Source organism: Dromiciops gliroides, chromosome X, assembly GCF_019393635.1.
Source record: "Dromiciops gliroides isolate mDroGli1 chromosome X, mDroGli1.pri, whole genome shotgun sequence".
NCBI classification, from domain to species: domain Eukaryota; kingdom Metazoa; phylum Chordata; class Mammalia; order Microbiotheria; family Microbiotheriidae; genus Dromiciops; species Dromiciops gliroides.
The window spans coordinates 72,513,851-72,530,601 of record NC_057867.1 but is presented as its reverse complement, the minus strand read 5'-3'; the positions used below and the strand labels follow the sequence as shown (position 1 = coordinate 72,530,601).

Genomic DNA, 16,751 nt, shown 5'->3' with positions numbered 1-16,751 from the left:
AATGAGCTGGAGAAGGAAATGGCCATCTACTCCAGTACCTTTGCCAAGAAATCCCCAAATGGGGTCACAGAGTGTTGGATACAACTGACCAACAACGTATACCTTTATCAAAACTTCTTCCCAAGAAGCAAGATAGGTCTGTCTGGGGTCACTGATGGTGTCATAGATGTGGCAGCAGTCAGATGGCCCCCAGCCCTCCACAATCTTTTAGCCCTATCAGACTTGGCAAAGCTGCTCTGGGGGGACACTCCACGCTGGGGAATTTATTGTGTAGTTCTCAAAGTGAGACTATCTTTTTTCATTTGAGAAATGTGTCTTCCTTTTTCTTTAGGTTGACACTTTCTTTCCACAATCACTGTGAAAATGGAGATGATGTGGACACTGGGAATGAGATCAATGAACTGGAACTCTTCAACACTACGAAGGGTCATCGGAGCAGGTAACTCTTGCACACCTCAGGAGAGAGGGGTCATAAATTGCTATGGTCTGTCTTCTAGAGCTCAGCTTAGCTAGATCTCCTTGGATGCCAGCCATCCAGTCTGTTGCCAAGCCTGCACTCAAACGTTTCCAGCTGCCAGTTTGGGCTTCACTGACAGGACCTTTAAGAGGCCTGAATCATCTCCATGTCACAGAAAGGAGGATGTGGGTAAATTCCCAGGGCTCAGCCTAGCTTTCTGACTTGGATCTTTTTGGTGCCATGTTATTCTGGGAAGGCTCCTCAGATACATGCCACTTTGCTTTCTTGGGTTTATCAAAAAGTACTCTTAAAGCAACAAAAGGTCTTTGGTATTTCCTAGAAATCCTGGATGTCGGGTTATGATACTTTTTCCCTACTTTGGTGACTTCTATTACTATAGGAAATTAGTTTTATAATTTCTATGTTGATTTAAAGCTTGCCGTTTAAAATACTTGTTAGGCTAGGACTTGGTGACAATCCGTAATATATTTAGGCTCTTAAAGGCAACTACAGCCTTTGCATAAAAGGAGAATGAACATCAAGGCATGGAGGAGACCAGAATATAAGAAAAAATGGCATCAACAAGGATGCCCTTTGATGTAAGTATAAAAATCTCTCTCCTTTACTTTAACTTGTTGGATGTGGCTGCAGAAGGGAGGGCCTCCTATTGTTAGTGGTCTCCTCTGGACCCACCTTCAAAATTACTTGGTGCTGATGGTGTTCTTATATATTCAATGAACTGGTTATTTTCCACCTAGCTGAATGAGAGTAGGGCTTATTCTGCCTTGAGAACCCTAGAGCCTAGCACTTGGCCTGGCAAATTTGGCCTGGGAAATCAATGCTGGGTACTATTTACAGCTAGACAGACAGTGGAGATTTGCTCCCATTTATGTCCTTGAAACCATTTCACTCCTGTATAGCTATGCCATCGTCTGTTTTTCTTAGAGTGACTTTGCTGTTGAGAACGATAAGAACTGAATTTCATGAGTTCTCCGAGTATCTTTTTCTGTCAAAAGGCAAGCAAAGGGTTTTTGTCCCCATAGTTCTCCATCTAAAGGAAGACTCCATTGCCCCAGGGCTCTTGTCCTGGCCACCCCCTCCCGCCCAGGGCCCATCAGTCATTCTTTGGGGTGTGAAGATGAGCATACTCTACCTTGCATTGTTGCTGCGTTGTCAGGCTGAGTCCCATTTTCTGCTTCCCGATCTGGCATGGCGGCATCTGAAAGATGTGACACCCAAGATTAACACAGCCCTCTTTGGCTTTCCTGGTGTGCTTAAGGAAAAGTTCAGGGCCGAGCAGCCGCTGCTTTGCTACTTTGGTCCCAGACAAAACCCTGGCCTTTGAGTGGGGGAAAGAGGGCTGGCAGCTCAAATTCTAGGTGGTTCCTAACAGTTCTCTGGGGAATTCTTTGACACTTGCTTCAGTCCCTAGAGATTTAGTCAGATGGCATTGGTCTGTCAATAAAAATCCCCTTTGATACTAGCTTCTCTTGATAGAAAAATGAGAAGATGCGGGAAGCACATCTAGAGTCTACTGTGGACCCAGAGTTCTCTGCTGGGCCTTGAAACTGCTCCTGTGCTACAACAGGGCGGTGTCAGAAGCCCAGGTTGGAACTAGGCAGGCCTTGGCTACCCCAGACTCTGCGAATGTCCCAGAAGGCACTAACAGGGCAATGGGTAGGAAGGCTTCCAAAATGTGTCTCAGGCTTGGAGTTGGGTTTTTTCCCCTGTAAGATAAGATACTGAGGGGTCAGCTTTTGCAGTCCTTTCCAATACAGGAAGCTGCTTGCCTCTTATAGCAGAGGAAGCTGTTTGCTTTATATTGTGAAGTGTTTCATGTAGGGAAAGCCAGCAAAAAAGAATGCTGGGATGCTCTGGTTGGGCTCAGAAAGGCAAGCTTCTCTGGACCAAAGAGCACATAGCTTCAGAGGGCCAGGTTGGCACACACGGATTGTGTGGGGATTCTGGGACTCCAGCCCCCATGGGAATTCTCATGGGAATATCTAAGAGAGACCATCCTACCTCCCATTGCCAGCCAGGAGGGATAGGTACAGGGTGTGCTTTAAATCCATGGTACTCACAATGCTTCCCCTTTGGAACCAGTAGAACCCACTGAAAGGTGCCAAAACTCCTCCGAATTGGAAGCTCAGGGCCCAGGTGACAAGGACGCACACAACACTCAGCCCTTACCTGGTTAGAAGCTTGCCTTCCTTTTTCTAAGGCAGATGAAGGCCCAGCCCTGGTGGCTCCTGCTAGGATGCTGCACTGTACATAGTGGGGTTTCTAAATGCCTTTTTATGGCTTGTTTGTTTTTACGTTTCTTGGATCACACTGCATGGCCCATGCTCTGGCTGCTCTTCCTCTATGTATTCCTGTAGCCCGTGGAATGGGTACCTTATTTGAAGTTTGTCCTTCATGATCTAGCACTGTGTTGCAAATGATGGCTGTGACATGACATCCTATAAATTTCTTTAGGCTGCCTTTCTGTCTCTAGTACCTGTTACCCACAAGACAAGAACACTGAACCCATCCTTTGTGTGTTCCCCACACATGCAGATTGTGACTATGTGTATACATGGCAACATCCACACAACTACATATCACAGAATCACACTGTGTCTACAGTGGGTCCAGAATGGCGGCTTCACTGGCATATTTAGAACTCTCAGAGGAAAGACTCCTTCCACTGGTAGAGGAGGGCTGAAAGGGTGGTGACATGCCCAGGGTCACCCGGCTAGTAGGTGTCAGAAGCAGCACTTGAACCCAACTCTTCGTGATTCCAGAACTCCCCCCCACCCCTGGCCCATGCCACACCACCTCTACTATACGTGTACCCATACACGCTCATGCACATCACTGTAGTGCCTGTGTGGCTATGTACATGAAGACTATGAAAAGCCCTTGAAATGAAGAGGTGCTGGGCGACTCTTCTGGCTTGATGACTGAAAAAGGATGCAAGGTTAAGATTGGGCCACAGGAGCCCTATTGTAATGGATTATGTCACATACCACCCCTCTAATGATCCGTAAGCAGCCAGGGGCCTAAATGAAGGGACTGGAGGGACAAATGCTTGTATATTGACTGGAAGGGACCTTATAGGTTGACTAGTCCAACTTCCTCGTTTCACAGATGAGAAAACTGAGGCCCAAATATATAAAGGGACTTGCCCAAGGTCACAGAGATATTAAGTAGCAGAAGCAGGATCTGAACTCAGGTCTTATAATGCCATGGTCAGTAGCAAAGTTCAGTGCTATTCCTCCCCATCACAGACATTTCCTTTTATTTCAGTGCTCTCTGTATCTCTCTAGAATGTAGCTCATTTTTTGCTTGGCTTCATTCTCAGCCTCCAGTCAATGATCATTACTCTTGGACTCTTTTCACGTTTTGAAAGCTAGGCTCTGATTGGGCTACAGGAGAGTGAGTCAGCTTGCTTCCCTGCTCAGACACTACTTACTACCTGGGAGCAGCCTGAACCCACTGTCACCTGTGGAGGCTTGCTTCAGAGCCTGCTCCACTTGCTCCCGGCGCTTGGATTCAAACTCCAGGGCCTCCTGCAGTTTTCTCTTGGCCTTCTTCTCCTTCTTCAGGCGCTTCTGAATTGTAGCTGGAAAACACAAATGGAAAGGGTTGGTGAAGATGTTGCCTCTGGGGAGCCACAGTGCCAGCCTGTCTCTAGGGGTAGGAACAGAATGGCTTCCTTATGCTATCCTGAGAAGCTGAAATCTAGGCTTTCACCTCACAGCTTTCTGCTAAGACGAGTACCATTGTTGGAAGGCTTTAGGATTTAATAGGCAGCTTTGCCAACGGTGAAACACTTGTCGATAACTGGCAAAAAGATCTTGTAAAGAGGCAAAGGGATAGTGTAGTGGTGGTTACTATTTCTCTGTCATAAATAGGAAAAATAAAGTAGCTACTGTAATATGATGAGGGGACAAGTGGCATCCTCTATTCGGAAATCTAGAACTAGCCTGTCTTTGAGAGGCAGCCTGGTTTTATATGCAAGCATGTCACTAGGGCACTATAAATATTTCTAAGAGCAGAATTGTCAGTGAGATGGTATTGAGCACTGCAATCAAACTCAAACAGAAGCTGATCCCCTTCATACTGACTTCGAAGACCATGAGTGAACATTATCTATGTTGTATTGTGATTTTGGTCATTCTGTTAAACATTCTCTAATTACATCTTAATCTGGTTCCCCAAGCACTTGAGAGTTTTGCAGCCACTCAGTTGTGAGTTTGACACCTCTAGTGTAGAGGGCTCTAAAGCAAGCCACAAGAACAAAGGGGAAACTGGGTGGCATAATGGAGAGACCACTAGGCCTGGAGTCAGGAACACCTGAGTGCAAATGTGGTCTTAGAAACGTAGTAGCTGTATGACCTTGGGCAAGTCACTTTACCCTGTTTGCCTCAGTTTCCTCATCTGTAAAATGAGCTGGAGAGGGAAATGGCAAACCATTCCAGGATCTTTGCCAAGAAAACCCATAATGGGATCGTAAATAGTCAGACATGACTGAAAAATGAATGAACACTACCATCAGTACCACCACCAGCACTACAAGAACAAAAAGTAAGTTTCTCATTTTTCTAAGCAGAGGAGAAAGTAGACCTCATCTTTCAGTGTTTTGCCCCTTAGTCTTCACAATTTAATTGACGATACAAAACATTTTTCTTTTTTTTCTTCTTTTTTTTTTCCGTGGGGCAATGAGGGTTAAATGACTTGCCCAAGGTCACACAGCTAGTAAATGTCAAGTGTCTGAGGCCAGATTTGAACTCAGGTCCTCCTGAATCCAGCGCTTGGTGCTTTATTCACTGCACCACCTAGCTGCCCCCAATACAAAACATTTTTCAACCCTAGGAATCATGAAATTGTGACAAAATCTCCCTGGAGATTTTGAGACAAAGCCCAATGGTCAATAGGAAATGACTGGGCTAGAACTTAAAATATGTCTTCCTTTATGTCAAGATTTTAGGTAGGGTGGCCTTGACATTTCTTCTATCTCTAGTATTCATTTGTCTGCAAAAATCTTAGCTGTGATGTGCATGATAACGTGGGTCACGTAGTGTGGTAGAACGTCGAGAAGACCCCAGCTTAAGAACCATTCTGAACATGCTGGCTGTGTGATCCTAGACAAGTGGCTTGACTTTTCAGTGCTCTAAGGCCAGAAGTGCCAAGCATGTGGCCCCAAGCACATTAAATTGTAGTCGGAATTATTTAACAAAATAAGTAAAATTGCAATAAGAAACAGATAATATTCCATTTTAGAACTGAGTCAATATACAGCCTGCAGGGATCCTAATGTACAATTCAATGGCCCTCAATGCTATTTGAGTTTGATGCCACAGCCCAGAGTTAAGCTGGTGAATTTAGGCAGGATCGGAAGCCAGGTTATCTTCTCTCCAAGTCCAACACTCTATCCACTCCACCATAATGTTTCCCTACAAAAGTGCTGCATTTCATTCCTTGCCATCCCAGTACACATTATGTACTTATAGGGGTTGCCGATGTGACCAAGTGGAAGGTGAGACCTGGGGCAAGCAATGGCAGTCTCTATGGGGGCTTTGTAGGTTCCAAAGATGGGGAATGGGGACTCGACGGTAGTCCTGAAGGTCCTTCCCAGTGCTGACATTATAGAACTCTACAAAAATCTTGCTGCCAATTTGACTTTTACATTTCTCTAGTTGACTCACCACTATTTACTCGTCTGAGTGACTTTCACTGATTCAGAGAGCTAATTATGAAACATGGCACCTTGCCATTTTGGGGGAGGGAACTCTATCCATGTAAACTAGCAACTTGTCTAGAGCCTAGTGAGTTGCCCATGGGCATAGGGCCAGTATGTGTCAAAGGTGGGACCTGTCACAGCCGGGGTCTGCCTTCCTGACTCCAAGGCCAGACTTCTGTCCAATTCACCTTGCTGCCATTCTAATTCCCCTATCAGAGGCGCATTGTAAGTCAGGCCAGATAAAAACGCAGAAGTCTAAGGCAGCAAAGAACAAATTCCCTGGCAAGAAACCAATCAGAAGACCATCTGATTTCTGTCACGTTCAGTAGGAGAAAAGAGATTGCTATTATTAACATTAGTTTATGGGATTGGTCATAAAGCTAAATATAATGTTCTAGTCAACCATGTAACATTCTCAATTTAACTAGTTATTTATATGCATCTTTTCTGGTGTGTTTGAACTTAGTTCATTTTTCTGGAAAAGACAAATGTTGGTTCAAGTAAAAATTCTGGTTTAAACATTCTTCATAGTTATGATTCCACTGAGTTCTGTGATTGGAAATCTCTTCTGACAGGGAGGGAGGACACATGATGGAGTGAACAGAATGCTGGCTTGGCTGGCAGGAATGCCTAGGTCGAGAGGGCTTTTGACATTTCCTAGTTAATTTGCCAAATCTCTATCTCTCCCTGAGGTTCAGTTTCCTCATTTGTAAACTAGAGATGATGGTCGCTGTAAGTTCTACCCCATGGGGGTGTTGTGAGGCCCCAAAGAGATGATGCAAGTGTTTTGTACCCTTTAAAACAGCATATAAATGAATGGCCAAATGCTTAAAGTACCCAGCCTGGAATCAGGAAGACCCAAATTCAAATCCAGTCGCAGCCAATCACTGTGTGACCTTGGGCAAGTCCCTTGCCTTCAGTTTCCTCATTTGTAAAATAGAGATAACACCACCACCTGGTAACCAGGGTAGTTGTGAGGCTCAAATGAAATAATAATTGTAAAGCGCTTAGCACAGTGCTTGGCACCAAGTAAGCACTATATAAATATTAGCTATTCTTACTACTATGTCAATAATTTAGAGCTTCATTATCACAGTAAATGAACTGAATTTCAACTAGGACCTCATAGCAGCAAGGCAATCTTTTTAATCTCATTCCCCACAAAAGGTAATGTAAAACTTCTCGAGATTCCCATATCTCTTCCCCGTCAATGGAGGACCTCACCTTTTACTTTACTAAGGAAATGTAGAGTCCCCCTTCCCAATTTCTCCTCATCTCAAAACCCTTTGACATCACCCCCCCCTTCTTTATTCTATTCTCCAATAAAATAGTGCCCCCCTTGCCCAAAGCCAATCCTTCCCAATGTGCCCAATCCCACCATTTCCTGTCTTCCCCTTCCAATTGCCCATTTCCCCCCTTTCTCGTTCATTTCTTACTGCCTTCAAATCTTCCCAGGTCTCATGCATCCTCACCAAACCTTCTCACCCAAACTCAGAAAGGCTGTCAATGCTGCTTCTACTCTCTCTTCTCTCACTTTACTCCTCAACCCCTTGTCGCCTCTGGAAACTTACCAATCACCCCTTAATTGCCCAATATAATGATCAGTCCCTATCCTTCTCCCCCTCTGGGTGGAACATGGGGGGAATCACTCTTGCCTTTCTACTTCCACATCTCTCAATTTGCACAATCCCCACCCACTCCCCAACTTTCTCCTGGACTACTGCAACAAGCTCATAATTGCCTCAAGTATTTTCCCATTCTCCTCTCTTAGATGAAGAGCTGTCCGTGTCATCTTTCCCCTGCTTCTCGGGCAATGAACCCCAGTAGGTGCCTGGTTGCCCCCAGGATAAAGTACAAAGTTCTCCATTTAATTTGGAAAGCCCTTCACACCCTGGCCCCAATCTCTCCTTCCCACCTCATACTTGAAATTATTCTCTTTATATCTATCCCACATATACACAAGTATATATCTACTTGTAGTCATCTTCTCTATTAGAATGTCAACTCTCAGAGAGTAGGGATTGTTTGATTCTTTGTATCATTCCCAGAACAGTGCTTGGCACACAGTAGGAACTTAGGAAATACTGGTTAATTAATGGAATGTAATTTACATACTCATAGCTCCAGAGATTGCTCTCTGGAACTGCTGCTGTCAGAAATTTTTAATAAAATTTCCCAATTTAATCCATGTTTCCATACAACTCGGGGATAGAAATTCCATCATTCACTACACTGGAAAGCTCAGAATTTGCCATAATTGAATTTGTCCAGTGGAAAGACTAATAGATTGGGAGTTATGATTTTAGCTCCACCACTTGTGGGATCTTGGCTAGGCCCATGACATGAGCCTATGGTTTGTTTCTATTCCTTGAATGTAGTCGTACTTTAAGATGACCCAAACACAGATAAGCTTATTAAGATACCATGGGTCCCATTCTACATTTAATTTTGTGGAATTCATTCCACAACATTGGAAAAGAACCTTTGCCTCTCCTTAATTCTGCAAGGAAGGTGACCTTTTCTTATTGCCTCTGATTCCAGTTGAGGTTTTCTGAGCATTTTAATTGAATCACTAAAATGCCAAATTTTTTTTGAAATCAAAACTAAGGACTACAGACTTGATAGGAATTGGGACTGATTTATTCTAAAAGAGGAAAAACCCCAGCTCATTCCATGTGACACTCACTGGCTGACTTGGGAAATGGTTATTTAATTTCATTGAGAGAAAAGGTTCCAGTATGAATGTTTAATAGCTAGGATCAGTTACCCAAGTAGTTGGAAAGGTTGTCTTTCAATGTACACAGACGATGAGTGGGGAATCATTATCTGCATAATTCTAGTCTATAAGGATGTCAGTGAAGAGGAGAGAGGCTAGGACCTGAATTCTCCTGATACCCTGGCTGTTGTCACTCTTCACCCTCTGTGCCTGACCATTGTAAGAAGGTAGGACTGCATGGAGACAGCAAGGACCGGACCAGGCTGAGGAAAGGGACAACAGCTTCCTAAGCCCAGAAGGATGGGGAGAAAAGAGGGATTAGAAGCTCATAGCACCCCCCGCCTTCATACCCCTTTGATTTTCCCAGTGTGGGGAGCTCCCAGTGTGAAAACACCTTCCCTGGAAGTAGACTAGCAATGGAGACTCACAGATTCCGAGCTAAAAGGACCTTGAAGGTTATCTAATCCACCCTCATTTTATAGATGAAGAAACTAAGGTCTGGGAAGGTTAAGCAATTACCCAAGGTCATCCGAAGCAGAGCTGGGATTTGCCCCATCTTGTGGGCTTCCAATCCAGCCTCTTTCCACCAGAGCAGGATGTTATGTCTTGGGGAAGTAACTTGGCCAGGGTCATACAGCTAATATGGATCAGAGGCAAGGCTTGAACCCAGGTCTTCCTGACTTGAATGCTGGCTCTCTAGCCACTGTCACAACACTTTGTACTCATCAAATAAGGACATAAGTCAGACCTGCGACTCAGACTGTATGGATCACTTACAGTATTCAGTAAGTACCTACTATGTGCTGGACATTGTGCTTAACACTTTACACAGGTGATCTCATTGGATGTTATAAGAATGAAAATCATTAATAACACGTGCATACTGAGCTTGACACTTTGCCAACTGCTTTCTTTGAAATGACCCTGGGAGGCAGGTCATACAGAGGAGGAGCCTGGAGTTCTAAGGGCTTAAGGGACTTCCCTAGGGTCACATAGCTTGGGAGTATCTAAAAGAATACTGTCATGAGCTCACGCCCCCAAATCCCTGCATATTCAAGATGAGAAAATGACCCGATTTGATTTTTAACCTCTGTGTGATATAAAGAGCAGTGAACTTAGTTACAAAACCTAGATTCAAATTGCGCCTTGCTGGTCCTTACCTCTGTGACTCTGGTCATCATCCTCATCTCTCCTCCTCTGGAACCTTGGTCTGTGTTCCTGAGGTGTATCTGCCACATACATACACACACCCGGCTCTCCTTTGTTGCAGGCAAGGACAATCTTGCTTGCTTCTATTTTGCATAGGATTAGTGCTTAATAAATATGTTATCTATCTTAAGCAAGCCACTCAATCCATGGGGTCTCAGTTTCCTCATCTGTAAAAGGAGGGGCTTGGACTGGATTATCTCTAGGGGTCCCTTCCAGCTCCTCAGTCTCTCTAAGAAACAGCTACCTCCTTGAGACCTTCTTGTGGGTCAGACAGGTTGGACTATAAGGGAAAAAGTAAGCTGCTACAAACTCTTCTATGAGAAACCAGCAAACATAAACGAAAAGGAACAGGTGCCAACTCTTAGTGCAGAAGGTCTGAGGAAAACTTTGATGTATATTTACAGCTACCCACAGACGGCAAGTAGGTAGTTTCCATTTGTCGGGGTGTCTTCCACTAAGCGAATGCTCATTTGTATGGCTGTGGGGATCTCAATACCCTACCCTGCATGCCAAATGATGGAAATCCACTAATTGTCTCAAACTGTAGAAAAATGATTTAGCCTTTGCTTTCTCTGGTCTTGACTGAATTAGCCAAGATAAGACGGTTTAGTTCTCCTTGAATTCAATGACTAAATTTCCATTTTGCGGAGGAATAATGATTCCAACCTCAAGGGGAAAAGTCTTCCCAAGAGCAGCCCTGCACGGGCAGCAGGGAAGTCAATAAGCAGGATGTCACTTGCTTACAGCCGATTTGGAGGAGCCTCCTGACAACAGACATGCCACCTCTCGTAGTTAGGGGATGTCACCATTCCAGAGAATGCCCTCTTCATCCTCCTGCCCACCACTGAAACATCTGAGGTGGGAAGAGAAGAAGGGGGGAGGAAAGGAGCAAGAGAGGGGGGACTTTTTGTTCGGGGGGAGCAGTTGTGGTGAAAGGGTTAGTGGAGAGGACAGAAGCTACTGCCTAACGAGAGGCTTTTTGATAGACACTGGTCCTCTTATCCATTCCTTGCCACAGATGAATAATCATTACTTACATTTACATAACATGTTACGGCTGATATAGTACTTTACATGTTCTTTCCTTTAGCTTCACAACAGGGTGAGTTAGAGGTGTTATCATGCCCATTTTACAAATGAGAAAACTGATGCTTAGAGAGTGGCAGTGGTCACACAGCTGATATGTGTTAGAGGCAGGAAAGGGAGAACAGTTGGTTTAGACCTATCATCTATTCCATGGAGCAACTCCTTTCATTGATTCAGCCTGGTAATTTGGCTATAATAGAGTCTTAGTCACCCTAGGTGCCCAGCTTAAGTGACTAGCTCAGAGGTAACACTTGAACTCAGGTTTTCCTGACTCCAAGGTCCTTCTATCTACTAGAACAAGAGTCAAGGAAAAAGCCCTTTGAGTATCCAGGTTACTGCTTTGGCAACTGACACAGCCTCAATGTGAGGCCCCTCTCTCTGTGTGGACAGACCCCTGGGCCTCACAGTGTACTGCTTCTTCTGCCTGCTTGATGACCACTTTTGGCCGCTACTGTGAGTGTGGCCGTGGGACTCACCTCTGCTTTGCAGTTCCACTGCAAGCTGCCTTTCCAGGGTCTCTCTCAGCTCCCTCTCTCTGAAGAGCTCCATCCTCAGCTCTTTCTTCTCCTGTTGCATCTGCTTCTCTTGGATGCGAGCATTGTCAAGAGCCACTTTCAGGAGGCCCTAGGAAAAAACAAAAGCACAGTTCTTCAAGTTTAATCTCTGTCTTCACCACTCAGTGCCTCAGAGGTGATTAAATAGCTGCAATAAATACCCATCGAAAGAGAAGCATTATTTGGATTGGACAACTCACCTTCATTTATATTTGGCTACTAAATGATGAAGCCCATTTCCCCCCATGCCTCTAAAACTACACCCAAGACATACAAAAGGCCCCTTCCCATCCTCATCTAAGATGATCAGGAGTGATGTAGAGACTCCATCTGTTTCCTTTGCAATGAATGAGCAGGGCAGGTAGAAGCACATGCTTTTTTAAAAGTCATGATAATAATGGAAGAGTATAGTGAAAGTCCAGTATATCAAAGAAGAAGTGATCCTCAAAAAAGATTTTTCCTCTCTCACATTTCCCATCTTGGGACTACGTACAACTAAACAACGTACAAAAAGATAACAAAACTCAGGCCAAATGCAATGGACAGTGTTGTTAGCACCATCACAAAACCAAACCTTCCTTTAACAATCAGTAATTTACAAAAGCAGAGAGCAGTGCATTTTATCAGTCTCCATTGGACATTAGGCAGTTCTGTTTTGGTGTTTTAGGGGAAGGTACTTTATAGTGGATGCTGTTTTGGTGTTGGGAAGTGAGTCGAAAAAAGATGTACTACTGATACTACAGGGAAGAAATGGACTTTTCAGCCCTAGAGATGGCAGAGAGTTTCAAAAGGCTGCTTTCTATCTTGCCATGCTAAAAGCCTTAAACATTGGGTATTGATGGAAATGAAGCAAATATAGCTTTGTACAGGCTATGATCAAATGCAATTTATTTGAAAAATCTGCAAGTGGGAAGAATTTACATAAAACATTCTCATATAAAAATGTTGTGCTTCATTGTTTAAAATGATAAAAAATAACTATCCAAGTTTGCACAATTCATCTTTGATGAATTAAGTAACCAGTCATCTTCAATATTTTAATGTTGTGTAAAATGTCAACAAGAATGACAACTAACATTTGATAATTATTATGTTACACTGATTTGTGTCTAGCAAAATAATTACCTGAATGTTGGTCAGAAGCGTTTCCACAGAGGAAAGGCTATCAGCAAAAATGAATGGTGAGGAGAAGCCAGCAGGCATAGCTTGTCCAGCCAGTTGGGCCTTCTCTAGGCCTGGTTTCATGATCGGCATGGCAACCTGCACCTCTTCTGTAAAAGCAGATAATATGATACTTAGAAACAGGTGGAACCAAACATCAAAGCTCATTAGCAGTTGCCCAAAAGAATCAAGTGCTCAAATAGTCTTAAAAAAGTCTAAAATTCATCTAGTCCATTCCCCTGCCTCTGGTTTTCCCCAAGTGAACTGAAATAATGAGAAACTAAGATGACTGGAACACATGTCACTAAAGAGGGACAAGAGAACATATAAGTAGTATATACTTGTCCGATTTGAGCACCTATATTATCCCCCTATTACCTATAAGAATGTGAATTGCTTTTGATCGAAAGAAACATATTTAGGAACTAAAAATATCAACTATAATGAGTAAATAAAATATTTAGCCCCCTTTCCCTTTAATTTCTCTTCTCTCCCAATCACAGTGCTCCAAAATGATTCTCTCTAAATGACAGGAAGTCTTATTTTAAGGGAAAAGTCAGAGTAAGAACTGTTTTGGTTAGTAATTGGGGAGGGGGGTTAGGTTGGGGGAGTTATTCAAAAAAGAAAACAGGATGCTGAGTCCCAAGGCCCTCACTGTCAGTTTCTTCCTAAGGGGGAATGTGGCCTTAGTCAAACTCATTCAAGCCAAGTTGGCCATTGTTTTCTGCTATATGGAATGTGGTACACCGGGCTTGGGAAACCACTTTAGCAAGCAGGCGCATTGTGAACCCTTTAAAGAAAACTGCTGTGTCAACACCCATTGGATTCACCCAACTGAGGATCATTCCTTCAGTCATTCAACAAGAATTTTTATTAAGCAACTACTGAGCATCAGGCATTGTTCTGGGTGGTGGGGAAACCAAGCCCCCAAAAGATACAGCTCCGGCTTGTAAGAAGTTTATACTCTACAAAAGAAGAAAGATAAATGCAGGAGGTACTAGCTAGCTATGGATCAGGGTTGGGAGTGTACAGGAGGAGGCAATTCTAGTGAGTTGGGAAGGAAATGCTGAAGGTGAGGAATGGTTTTCCATTCCAAGTATGGGGGACAGCCTGTGCAAAGGCACCGGGGGCGGGGGGGGGGGGGCGGGAGAGATGGCATGAAATGTGGGAGAACAGCAAGTCATCCACTCTGGGTGTAACGTATTGTGTTTAGGGGAATAATGTGCAATAAGCCAAATAAGATAAGATAGAACCATATTGTGAAGAGCTTTAGATGACAAATAGGAGGCTTTGATTTTTATTTTAAAGGTAATAAGGGAGCCACTGAAACTTCTTGAGCAGAAGAATAATAGAGTCCGACTATGGAATACATTGGAAGGGACCATAAAGATCATCTAGTCCAACTCTCCAATTTTATAGAGTCCTCAGAAAAAGGGAGTGAGTAGTCCCAAGTCAGTGGCAGAATCTAAATTCCATGACTACAAATTTCTACTACACCAGGCTGTCTCCCCTTAAATAGCCAATATGGCTGTAGTATTCATGTAAGTGGTGGTAATGTCATGGTTAAAATGATATCAGCTGGGGCAGCTAGGTGGTGCAGTGGATAGAGCACCAGCCTTGAAGTCAGGAGGGCCTGAGTTCAAATCCGGCCTCAGACACTTAACACTTACTAGCTGTGTGACCCTGGGCAAGTCACTTAATCCCAATTGCCTCACTAAAAAAAAAAATAAAATAAAATAAAATAAAATGATATCAGCTACAGTGAACAAATAGAAAGGAAAATGGGGTTTGTATTTCTGGATCATATCCTAAAATCTAAGAATGCCAGGCACCTGGCCTGTGGTGGAGGACAACAAACAATTCCCAATCCGACGCTTTGCTTGGTGTTTTGTAAACCTAATCAAAGGGCTTTAAACTGAAAATGAAGGGAGAGAGAAAACCCATAGTGAGTAGCTCCAATACAGGAAGAACAGCAGTAGAGAGGCCTAGAACAGTGTGGGACAGGGACAAGAGTGCTGACGCTGCTGTCAGAGGAGCCAGGTATAAATCCTATCTCTAATGCTTATAGCCTGTGATTTTAGGCAACTAGAATTCAATTAGAAAGCTAAGGTCAATACAAAAGCATTTTCAGTTAGAATGGAGGAAAGAGGTGATGGACCTATTGCTTGGGAATGGATGGAGGTAACGCCAATAACTAGTGACAGAGAGAAATCAAGGCCAGTTGGCTCCAATTTTACTTCTGTGGAAGAAAAGGGGAAATGTGGTCAAGAACATATGGTTTCAGTGTCAACGTAGAAGGGAGTCCCTAGAGGCATGCCTTCTAGATCTGTGCTTCATCTTGTTTTATCAGTGGTTTGAGTGAAGACATGGGTGACGTGTTTGCCAAATTTGGAGATGACACAATTCTGGGAGGGGAATTAACATGCTGGGTGGCAGAATAAGCTGGTAAAAAAAAGATTCTGGCAGACTACAATGTTAGTCTGATTCTAATAAGATGAACTCTAAGAGGCATAAAAAGTCTTATGGTCAGGTTCAAATAATCAAGTCCATGATGGAGGAGGATAGGGCCAGGTTGAAGTGAATGGCCCCCTCTAATTCTGTGCCTCTATGAACACAGGTTGGATTGCTGACAAAGTTTGACAGGGCCTCTGATGGAACATGTTTCAGGCTGCTGGCTAGGTTTGAATGAAAGCAAACCAATTTCCATGAAATTGGGAAAGGAGACTTTTTCATCCCATTATTCCTAGCATCTTTAGGTGATCTGTTGTTCAGTTGAACCTCATTTTTCAGATCCAAGCAACCTACATATGTAGTGAAGAGAGTCTTGAACCCCATTGATTTCCCAGTCATCATATTACTCTGTGGGAGTCCTTAGATGGGAAACACTGTCAAGTCACTACAGGAACTTTCAGTGAAATGAGCTAATGGTGGAGCGTTTTCTCCCAATAAATGGCCCTTAATATCTTGATGTTCCCAGAACCTATAGGATACAAACTACTAATTGATTAATTCATATAGGGTCAGGGAATGTGTATTGTGTGATTGTCAGAGATTGCCTGAGTATTCAACATAATGCAGCAAACCTAAGTTATCAGATGAGGAGCGCTTTCACTACAATTGGTTTGGTGGGTTTTTTGTTTGTTTTTTAAGCAAAGCTTGAAATTAACATATTGCCTGTAAATTCCTGATGCCTCTGTTTCCAAGGGCAGTTGTACTCCCAGTCCCCATAGTTTCATTTGTCACCTGCCTTGGTCATATTAATTTGAAGATCTAGCATTAGAATGAGGCATGTTTAGTGAGCCCTTTTCTTTCTCTTTCTTCCTTTTGTTGGGGGCAGTGGGGGAAGGTTAGTCCAGAGGGAATCAGCACGTCAGTTAGAACTATTGGGGCACAATTAAAATGCAGAATCGTAACATCTGTAATACCATCTTCTTGTAAAACACACACACACTCGCTCCTAAGGCATGTTTTAGGCAGCCACTATTAATGTGTCTCTAAAATGTTTCCTGACAACAACCCCAGCCTCATTTTGTGTTTTCTTTGTATTGTTTGAAGTCTCTTCATCACATGAGTGCATTAAGTGGACGGAATGTCTTTGTAATGATTTGCCAATATTAATAATAACTGAAGCTGCTCCCACCCCTGTACTGATTAATACAATATTTTAAAGGACAAGTCTGATGTTGTCCCAAAGTTCTATTTTTAAGAAGGGAATTTACAAACTTAGAACACTGACCTCCTGCTGATTCAGAGTCAGTAGGATATTCCACTGATGAAATATTTTCTATTGAGGTAGAGTTCTGAAAATTAATGGATTACTGGGGATGGTGCATTTTACACAGA

General features: G+C 43.4%; 1 protein-coding gene across 4 annotated transcripts in view; it reads right to left on the bottom strand.

The window, feature by feature from the left end:
• Window positions 1-16,751, bottom strand: part of DACH2 (dachshund family transcription factor 2) — a 403,641-nt gene that overhangs the window by 15,918 nt on the left and 370,972 nt on the right. For all 4 annotated transcript variants that reach the window (XM_043974941.1, XM_043974942.1, XM_043974943.1 and 1 more), the window contains 4 exons: window positions 12,873-13,018; window positions 11,670-11,817; window positions 3,942-4,061; window positions 1,611-1,676 (listed from right to left, as the gene is read on the bottom strand). In XM_043974941.1, the coding sequence (XP_043830876.1) occupies window positions 1,611-1,676; window positions 3,942-4,061; window positions 11,670-11,817; window positions 12,873-13,018 (480 nt within the window). The remainder of the gene's footprint in view (window positions 1-1,610; window positions 1,677-3,941; window positions 4,062-11,669; window positions 11,818-12,872; window positions 13,019-16,751) is intronic.